The sequence below is a fragment of the Lipotes vexillifer genome, unplaced genomic scaffold (assembly GCF_000442215.2).
Source record: "Lipotes vexillifer unplaced genomic scaffold, Lipotes_vexillifer_v1.1 scaffold518, whole genome shotgun sequence".
In the NCBI taxonomy this organism is placed as follows: domain Eukaryota; kingdom Metazoa; phylum Chordata; class Mammalia; order Artiodactyla; family Lipotidae; genus Lipotes; species Lipotes vexillifer.
This window is the reverse complement of record NW_006780945.1, coordinates 276891-287355: the sequence shown is the minus strand read 5'-3', so window position 1 is coordinate 287355 and position 10465 is coordinate 276891. Positions and strand designations below refer to the sequence as shown.

Here is a 10465-nt window from a genome sequence, read left to right as displayed (position 1 = left end):
GCTGAACATCTTTTCATGTGCTTATTGGCCATTTGTATGTCTTTGCAGAAAAGTCTATTGAGATCCTTTGCTCGTTTTCTTTTAAATTGGATCATCAATATTTTTTGAATCTTGTTTTCTTCTTCGGTAGAAGGAGAACGTTATGTCCTTCACAGAGTTGTTGTGAAGATTCATGAGAGAGCGTTGGCAAGGCACACAGTTCTCTGCATTTAGCACTTGCTCCAAAAAGTTAGTGAACCTTCCCCTCACCTAGGCATTTTGCATTACATCATCCAGCACAGCATTTTTGCTTGAAGACAGAGTCAATAAATGTCTGAAAGGGTAAATGTGCCAATTCACACCACTCAATATTCAAATCTGAATCCTATGTTTTTTGTCCCTTTGCTCCCATTTCCTTCATTAAACCTTTTCTTCCTGGAACAATTTTCTTAATTTCATTCCCCTTGCCAGCTGTCTCCTCTCCTGAAACTCAACTTGCAGTATCACTGAAGCTGATTACAAGGGAACCAAAGACACCGCCTGACACAGTTCTGAGGTGAAAATGATCAGCCTTTGAAGAAGCTAAATAACTGACAACCTGTCAGTATAACCTGCCCCCTGCTGGAGCCTCAACAAAAAGGAATGAAGGTACATAAAGAGATGAGAGAAATGAAATTTACAAATAAAACCCTGATTGCAGATGGATGGTTTTTAACAGTTTGGTAACCCCTGATGACCCAACCTGCTCTGGGGCACGGCCCTCTTTTTCATTTGTAGAGGACCCAGGCCACCATCAGGCCCAAAGACTCGATGTTGGTGGGAACCCTCTAAGGCTGTGGAGCCTCCAGTGGGCCGAATTTGGGTGTCGGAATGGAAACAATTTGATCACTCAGGCCAGGTGGTGAGTCCAGCTTGATCTTCACACTTATTCAGCAGCTGCTTTGGCAAACCTCAGCTTAAGCGCCCTGGGCATAACGTGAAAGGGCGAGCACAGGTGTGGGAAAGTGTGACTTGTTTCTCCTTGCACCTTCTTGAAGGCCAGCCCAATGCCAAAGACACCTTGGTGAGAATATATGGGTGCGTGCAGTTGCCTGATCAGAAGGATCTCCTGGATTTTGCCTTGGGCGCGGGGATAACGGGAACGTGAATAACAGTGGGGTTTGGGGGTGTGTTGGATTCGGAGGTGGGACAGTGGTCTGGGAGTCTAGGGCGGGCTTGGGGAGTGCTGGGGGTAAGATAGTGGTGGTGGTGGGCTCCTGGGGTGCAGGGACCGGCTCGAATTCGTCTTCATATCTTGGGTCTAGCTCGGTGCGCGGCTCAGGCTTTGCTGTTTGCTAGCTGTGGGAACCTGGTAGGGAAGTAAGAGGCAACCCCAGTCAAGACAGCCAGGCCGCACCCCGACCCGGCGGGGAACTCGGTTCGAGCAGGTATTTTTTGACTTCAGCCCAGAGGGGCTGGCAGCCGGCAGGGGCTGGGCTCCAAGGAAGCCCTGGAGGGTCGCAGCCGGCCGAGAGGCCCGGTCTTAACCAGTCCCCGGCTGCCTCCGCCGCGGAGGATCTAGGCAAGGCCGCGTGTGGGCGGGATGAGCCAGCCTGCACTTCTTATTGGACAAAGGCCCTTGTCAATCACTGAGGAAACCTGTCTGGACGCGACCGGACATCCGGAATTCCCACCTCAGAGGGAAGCGGGCTCGGGTGGAGGCGGGGAGCGATGGGAGGATGCGGTACCCAATGTCAAGCAAGAGCTCCGCCTTCGCAGTAGATTGGCAGATGCTTGAACCACTGAGGCGCCGCTAAGGATATTGGCCGTGGAGAATGATTGGTCCAATCTGCGGGTGCGTGGTTCTTCAGAGTATATAAAGTAGGCAATTAACTCTCGGTTGAAATCGTGCTGCAGACGGAGGTTTACTTTTGTTCGTGTTTTGACTTCCACTAAGGCTCCTGAATTTGGTGAGCTTTCCCTGGAATTATCTAGGTTCCCTTCTCAATTCAGGATCAGGGCTTGAGGATGACGGGTGCTGTACCCCAAATTATGGCCAGATAATCGGAAATGGGTGCTGTTCGGTGAATTAAACCTGAGATTAAATGTTTGGTGGTCAGTGGAAAACAGGAAGAGACAGGTACGGGCAGTTTACAGGGGGGAAAAAAATGCAAGGAGCCCCTAAACATTTGAATGGTTGTGCAAACTTTTACATAATAAGGAAAATGCAAATTAAAGTTTCACTGAGCTAACATTTTTGACCTAACAAATTGACAAAAATCCAAAATTTGACAAGGTTCTCTGTTAAGGACGATGCAGTGGCCCAGATAGTATCGATTTTTCGTCCTCCCGACACTTATGAACAAACAAATGTCTCCTCTTGCTTTCAGCTTGCAGGGTAGGCTGTTATCTTATGGTCGTCTGTTAAGTTCTCGCATTGACTCCCGGAAACTTTGAAGAACAAGTTCTGAGTCTGCAGGTACATTTTTTCGAAGGTGCTTTGATTTTCCTGACTAGTAGCAGTACTGAGATCTGGTGGGACATATGGGTGTCAGTTGGAAATGGGTTTTGTTTTAAGAGGACTCTTCTGGCAACTGGTGTGCCAGTGAAGCAGATGAAGTGACAGAAACCATATAAACAGAAGATGGAGTTCATCTGGAAATGGCATCAGAGCCGCCCAAGAATTGTAGCAAGCCAGCAGTGCTTCCACAAAGCATCAGAGGCCCAGAACCTGGGCAACAGAACCACCACCCAGGAAGAGTGTCACATATTCTGGGCACTCCAGACACTGGCTTCCAAGTCCCCACCAGGTGACAGGTCCTGTCTACCCAGTACCCATCCCTCCCACCCCTTTCTCACAGAGCCCCAGTGAGGTCCAGTGGCCCCCTCCTCTGGATGGCTAAGTGTTCAGGGGATGCCAGCCCCAGCCCCAGGCATCTCAGCCAACCCATCTCCTTGCTAGTGATTGGTGGAGGCATGGACACATGACATTCTGGCCAATTGGGACCCAAAAGGGGAGGGTGCACCTGAATTGGTTCCCTCACTCCTAGGACACAAAGAAGAGATGGCCCTTTTCCTGCTCCTGGATGTGATATCTGAACTCCTGCAACCATCGTGCAACCATGAGGAGAGCTGGTCTGTGACAACAGCCCACAGTGCAAGGAAGACCAAGTTAACAGAAATGTAGCTTGGGCCCTGACCCTAATGGACCTACAGGCATTCTGCCTTTGGACTCCTCCCGTGCCCTAATTCTGCTTTTGTTTAAGACAGTTGAGTTGGAGTTTTCAGTTCTTTGCAGTTGGAACATCTTAGCTGAACCAAGTATAGAAAAGTTCCTTCAGTTTACTTTTCCCATAGCCATGAGCATTTCGACTCACGTACCCACGAGTCATTCCTGTTTGTTTGGTATAATCAGAAGAAGGACTGGAAGAAGGAGGTGAAGAAAGAAATATAAAGCGGCTACAGGGCAGTGCAAGTTCCGCTGACATGCACTTAGGGGGCAGGGAGATAAAAAACAACCCAGGGGGGTCCTTGGGGCCTGAGAGAGGGAACAAACAATACTTAAATCATAACATTTTTAAAAAGCAGTAACAAAAAAGATAAAAATATTTTTTAAAAAAAGAAAAAAGAACTGACATTTGGGTATAACAACAGACACACAGATCAGACCCTCCTGCTATGGACTGTCAGCAAAGAAGCAAAAGCAGTTACAGTGATTTGGGGGGAGGCCTGGGAAAAACCCTAACAAGCAAGAGAGGATAAAAGAAGGTTCACTGTGATCCCGTGATAATTATTAAATTGTGGTACGTAAAACGCCACTGCTTCTTTTAATTTCGTGTGTTTAGTTTTATTTCAGCAAATAAAAAATATTCTCAAGAACTATCTTAGGTTGTCCCTTTAGTGTACCCTCCTAAATTCAGCTTGCTATGAATTTTTCTGCCAGTGGGGTGATCAGATACAGGACCTGGGCAGAGCGGAAGAATCGCTGTTATTTCCGTCGTCATGCACTCACTGACTCACTGAACTTTACTGATGTGCTAAGGTGGCCCAGACTCTCTCTGTGAGGTCATTTTGGCATTTTATTGAATGCTGACTTGTGAGGTTCTCTTTTCCTGCACACATGCCTGGCTTCTCCAAAGGACTTTATTTTTATGTATTTATTTTTGGCCGTGCCATGGCTTGCAGCTTCTTAGTTTCCCGACCAGGGATTGAACCCACACCCTCAGCAGTGAAAGCGCTGAGTCCTAGCCACTGGACCACCAGGGAATCCCCCTCTGCACGACTTTAATCTCTCTAAAGGTAGGACTGTGTTGTGTATTTTATTTCCATTGACAGTGTCTAGCACAGGTCTAGGTGTGTGATAAGCACTCATAGAAGTCTTAATTGTATATAAAGTAAGTCTCACGCTTAAATAAGAGAAACTTAGAGGGTCTTAACTCTGATACTGTTGCCTTGGTCCAGGATCGAAGGTGAGCCTTTGAATCAGACTTTCTGCTTTTTAGGGATGCTCCCCTACCGCTCGCTTCCATACAGTTACAGAAGTGTCCAGAAATCCTTCTAAGGAAGAAGAAGGTGTCGTGTTATTAGACTGGATGCTTGGGCACTGGGACCTGATACTCATCCCACAGCACCCCTGAATTCTTTCAACACCATGTGCTGGGGCTGCTGAGGCTTCGAGCCAGACCTTCTGGGCTGCTGCCTGCTCAGGGTCTGCACGGAAGGTCTAATTTGGATCAGATGACAGCCTCGGAGGGGAGCCCATGTGACAGCTGGAAGCTCACCAGCAGGCAGAAGCCACACAAGTCAGGGATTTTTCTTCTCTGAAGACAACAGTCCTGATTCCTATGACATGATATCTAAATTGCAAGAACTGAGCAACCCTGTATATGATCTACCTCTACATCTATGTATATGAGATAAACTGAAGCCTACAGAAGTCTGAGAGTGGCACGGGCTCGGGTCCCGGGGCCGGGGCAGAGTCACGGCCCCACTGTGGCTGTGTCTTGCCAGGCGGAGGCGCCTACATGTCGTAGAGCCGGAGCTGGTCCTGCACGTCGCCGTCCGACATCTCGCCAAACGTCTCCTTGTTGTCCTTCATGAGCTTGAAGATGGCAGCCAGCTGTTCTTTCTGAACTCTGTCAAGAAGAAAGGATAAAGAGGAAAAAGATGCTCCCAAACCAGGGGAGAGAGAGAGGCCGTGCACATCTCGTGGAGTCGGGACACTCCTCACTCCTGTATTGCTGCTTTGCTTTCCAGAATAAGAAGAAAATGAAACTAAAACAAAACCCACTCTTAACACAGGAGCTGATTTGGTCTAAAAAAACCTCAACTTGAGACTTCTACAAACTGGGGTTCTAAGTCTTGGGTTTACCCTGGAGATTTGGGGATCCCAAGTTATCACTCAGGTTCTCGGTGCTACAGTTTCCCCGTGGGCCTCCCTTTTTTTTCGGTCGTGCCGCACGGCCTGCAGGATCTTAGTTCCTGGACCAGAGATCGAACCCTGCTCCTTGGCAGTGAGAGCTCGGAGTCCTAACCACTGGAGCGCCGGGGAATTCCCGGGCCTCTCTTTAATGTTGACTACACACCTCCCCGGGAGGCCACGAGGAAGCAGAGGTGCTCCATTAGGCGGCTAGAGAGCCTATGAAGAGACATGTTAGAAACAGCCTTCGTTTAGAGGGATAAGCCAAACGTGGAGGAAGAAGGAACACAACTGGCTGGGAAACGGGAGCATACAGATGTGTGCACAGGGTGCTTGGTCCAGGGGCAAGGGTGGGTGTGGGGTCTCGCTGCCCAGAGGAAGGGGCGCCTCTTTCCAGTTTGCACAAAGACACCTTATAGCCAGCAGGGGCCCTGGCCCTTTTACCAGGGAAGAGGCCTGGCTGGAGATCGGCTTTACGTTCACCACACACGGGCTGGGGGGCCGGGGGGATGCTGGGAGTGATGTTCTGTCATCTCTCTGCGGCTGGGCCACGCCATCGGATCAGCACGGGACACCTCCCACGAGTGCAAACGTGAAAGGGCGGGGTGAGACTCTGCAGCCACGGTTTGCTTCCTGTTCGTTCTGTTGTGCTGTGCTCATCAGCGAGGCTGGGCGCTGTGTGCTAGCATGGGCTCCCCGTTGGGTTTCAGGCTTCTGCGGTCCCCCCCCGCCACACACCGCCCTGCTGGCTCGGCACGGGCCACCTTCAGAGGATGTAAACCAAATGACAGGGTCTGCTCTGGTCCCTGCAGACCCACCAGGAGGCAGAGCTTCAGCACAGCCTCTGGCCACCCTGGCCCTGCAGGGCACAGCACTGTCCAACCAGCACCCCAACCCTGCCTAGAGGGGGATCCGATCGATGTCTGGTCTTAACGCTTGTCCTAACATAGTCCTTCTGCAGTAACCCCATATCTCCCAAACAGCAAACAGTTGGTTTTCTGACTACAGCAGCATCTAGAAGCTGAAATACCGAAGTCCCAAATCCAAGCCTCTCTTAGTCACGCTGGGAAAGTTATTCCTACAGTCTGCTTTCCTGTCCGGAGGAGAAGGAGCCTGTGAGAAGTAGGCGATACCCTACCACCTGAAGAAAGGGGTACTGTGAATTGACAGGCTGTATGTCTAGCTCTTTGGAAGGAATCACAATCCAGGTGTATGAGTGGGCATCCCCCCAAAGGAACACAAATCCTCTTGTGTGTCTCTTAATGGCCGTGGCGCTTGCATATTTTTAAGAGGGTGGGCCTAGGACTTCGCACTGTGCTGGAGAGTAACGGGCACAAATTGAGAGAGAGCTCAAATTTTAATGGGTTCAAAAAGGTGATTTTTTTAAAAACAAAGCAAAACTGAAATAAACACAGTAATCAAGACCATCTACTCAAAGTTTATTGGACCGAACAAAGGCTGAATACACAGATCCCAGCCATTGGGAGTATGTGAGGCTTGGTGCCTACAAGCCACGTTCAGAAAGTGTCCAGACAAACTTAATACCTGGAAGGAGTCACCTATTTTTCAGTCAGACCCCGGCCTGGACAAGGACATTGCTGTTGCTACTGCTGTGTGGGTCAGGCCACATGGCTCTGTGTGGCTGTTGCTTTGTTGCCTGTTCTGTCCTAAACCCGTGAACCTAAGGTATTAGACCCAGAGGAGAAGGTTCCTGGGAATGTACCATGCCCCAGGCTGACAGTGGACATTTCCCGGCCTTCTACTAAATAGAGGAGAAAAAAATTTTTTTCTATAAACTTACTGCTTTCAAAAAATGTTTTAACCAACACATCTAAAAACTACAGATTAGTTTGGTATAGTATAAATATTGTCAAATATAAAATTCCAAGAAATGAATCTGGGACTGATCTGATTATCTGGAGAAGTTCTAGCTCATCTGTGAAACCTAGGAAAAGGCAGACTCGAGACACAGCTGTTTTAAGCGAACACTATCATTATTGCTTCTGCGAAAGCGAAGGTGGACATTCCGCTGAGCTGGTAGGAACATCAGTGAAAAGGCCTCTTAGCAACAAGCGGGCTGGATCCGAGCCTGCTCTCAACGGAGGGTAAGGGCAAGAGGAAGTCAACAGCTGGTTCTGCTTCTTTGCTGCCCACTCATCGATCATCGGGCTCTCGCCCCCACAGCCGAGCCGGCCGAAGACAGAGAGGGGGAGCGGGCCCCAAGGGGAAGGAGGGCAGTCGACCGGGCAGCGAGCACAGGCAGCTCTCCCTCATTTGTCCATCACACCTCAAAGTCTTTCCTGGTTTGGCTTTGGTGATGAAAAGCAGGAGGACTGGAATGAAACTACCAATTTTAAAATGATGGCATTGCTGATACTGGTGATATCTCAGGTGCAAAGCGTGTGTGGGCAGGAAGGTTGAGTGATAAGGAAAATAAAAGTCCAGGAAAACCCTTCAGCTTAACAAAGCAATCCAGGCAAACAGGGAGGAATGCCTCTACAGGGGAGCGCCACGGGCATTCGGGATCCTCCCAGCCAAGGAAAGTCCTGGATGGGGGCCTATATGGGAAAATGCGCCCCAGGAGCCTGCTGGCTCCTCTCTGGGGGTTCCACTTTATCTCTCAAGTTTTAAGATGCCAAAAGGAAAAGCCTTTAGGAGGAGGCTAAGGATAACTTCATTATTCCTCGGTTCTGTAAAGAGAAATAAGGAGAAAAGATAATTTATTTCACTCATGCCATCTTACAAGTACTGCAGGAAAGGAAAGGGGGAAACGGGGTGAGGAAGGGGAACGTCTGGAATTGCAGAAGCCAGCCCAGACGCTGGGATCCAGACCCAGGGGAGTTTGCCTCTCATCACCTGCTGCAGGACAGCCCACTAACCGAAGCCAGCCTGAGACCCCGTTCCACGTCTGCAAGGCCTACAGGGGCAGGTCAGGGCCCACCTGTAGGTGGTTTAGCAGGTAGGGTGCCCTTGTAGGTAGTTTAGTAGGTAGGGTGCCCTCGTAGGTAGTGTAGCAGGTAGGGTGGCATTGTAGGTAGTTGTACAGGTTGGGTCCCACCTGTAGGAGCGAGGCAGGTCAGGTCCCACTTGCAGGTAGTTGGTCAGGGGGCATCCTCAATAAGATAGCTGGGCAGGTCAGGGCCCATTTGTACATAGTTTAACAGGTAGGGTCCCACTGTAGGTAGTTTGGCAGGGAGCGTCAGACTTTAGGTAGTTGGGCAGGTAGGGTCCCAGAGTAAATACTTGGGCAGGGCAGGTCTCTCATTTAGGTATCTGGGCAGTTCGGGTGCCCATGTGGGTAGTTAAGCAGGTTGAAGCCCACTTGTAGGTAGTTGACAGGGAGGGTCCCACTTACAGGTATTTGGGCAGTTTGAGTCTCACATGTGGGTGGTTAGGCAGGGAGGGTCCTCAATTAGGCAGTTGGACAGGGAGGGTCCCACAGTAGGTAGCTGGGCAGGGAGGGTACCACATGTTGGTATATGGGCAGTTTGGGTCCCACATGTAGGTGGTTGAGCAAGTCGGGTCCCACACATGGGTATTTAGACAGGGAGCATCCTCAGGTAGCTGGGCAGCTTGGGGCCCACTTGTGCACAGTTTAACACGGAGGGTCCTCAATTAGGTAGTTGGGCAGGGAGGGTACCACAGGTGTGTTGTTGGGCATGGGGTCCACATGTAGGTCGGTGGGCAGGGAGGGTGCCACAGATACTTAGTTAGGCAGGTCAGACTGCGAGGGTCAGATCCTCAGCTTTGTGGCCGCTCTGGGCTGGTCCTCTCTGGGCCAGTCCTCTCACCGTAGATTATTTCTTATCCTTGCTGGGTAGGTTTTGTCCCTTCTGGGGACAGTGGCTTCCAAGGACATGTGCTCCCCAGATGGCACAAATGGTGTGCCCACCTTTTGCAAGGGACATGCAGAAGCGCTGGTTTACCCAGGTGAGCGCTGAGGGAAACCGGTGGGATTCAGTTTTATCCCTCTGGCGCCCTCATGTGTACGTGAGTCAGCACGTGTTCCTAGAAATTCACACAGGTGGGTGGTTTGTGGACCCATCAGAGGGCAGAAAGCAGGAGAATATCCATTCACCCTTGCCAGTTATGCATTTCAAAACACCATCCACTAGAGTGGTGTCCACTTCCAAAAACGTCAGGCCAGTCCTGGGGACCTTCAGAATGGAATGGGTGCTGGGGTCCTGGGTCCTCACTATCAGAGCCAACCTAGTCTACCTCCTTGGGTTCCACTTTTCCCCTGGACCAGAAGATGGGAAGAAGGGACGGTGTACAAGGAAAGGAGTAGCCGATGGTGCCTCTTCTTTTTGCTGCCGAGCTAGAAGTCAGCCAAGCTCGCCAGCTTCACTGGCCCTGGGGGTGAGGGGGTGGCATCTTGCTGCGGGGAGCAGTCATAACCTGCAAGCCCAGTGTCCCAGCCACGCTGAGGCTGGATACGGCACCTCCCAGAAAAGCTGCGGGTGGAACGCAGGGGCACCCCCATCCCGGCAGAGGCAGTGCTGAGGGAGCCTGTGAGCTCCAGCCCCAGGGGAGACCCAGCAGGAGGTGGGCAGACGGTGAGGAAGCAGGGTCTTTCTCAAGCAGCATGTCTCTGGATTTGCAAGCCTTACACTTTCTGCCCCTTGGGCAGAAGGAATCTCATCTGTGAGCTGCTCCAAGGATGGGAACGCCCAGTTATTAACCACGTGGAGGAACGAATTTGGGGTCTCTTTCTCTGGGTCCTGCTTACCAAGTGCCATGCCCTGAAAACTTGTGAACTGCAGCTTCTGAGGAACTCTGGGTCTTGTGACTACTAAAGATGTACGGTCTAGATACTGCTGTGCTGGCCAAGGTAGAGAATTTAAAGTCAGGGGTTTGCAGCATGGGTTTTTAACCAGCTTGCAACTTGACGGGGACCCTGAATGCCAGGAAGGGAATCAGAAACAAGCAGAGTTTGCTCCAGAAGAATTTGACAGGCAAAGAAGAGCACACACTTTTCACTGGCCTGTGGTTTTAGTGGTTTGACAATATTTTTTTTTTTTTCTTGCGTTATGCGGGCCTCTCACTGTTGTGGCCTCTCCCATTTGCGGAGCACAGGCTCCGGACGCG

At 50.6% G+C, this 10465-nt stretch overlaps 1 protein-coding gene across 1 annotated transcript in view; it reads right to left on the bottom strand.

Annotated features, from left to right (window-relative positions):
- Positions 1 to 4978: 4978 nt before the first annotated feature.
- Positions 4979 to 10465, bottom strand: part of MXRA7 (matrix remodeling associated 7) — a 29842-nt gene continuing 24355 nt past the window's right edge. Inside the window, exon 4 of the mRNA XM_007454402.1 lies at positions 4979 to 5093. Coding sequence (XP_007454464.1) covers positions 4979 to 5093 — 115 coding nt within the window. The remainder of the gene's footprint in view (positions 5094 to 10465) is intronic.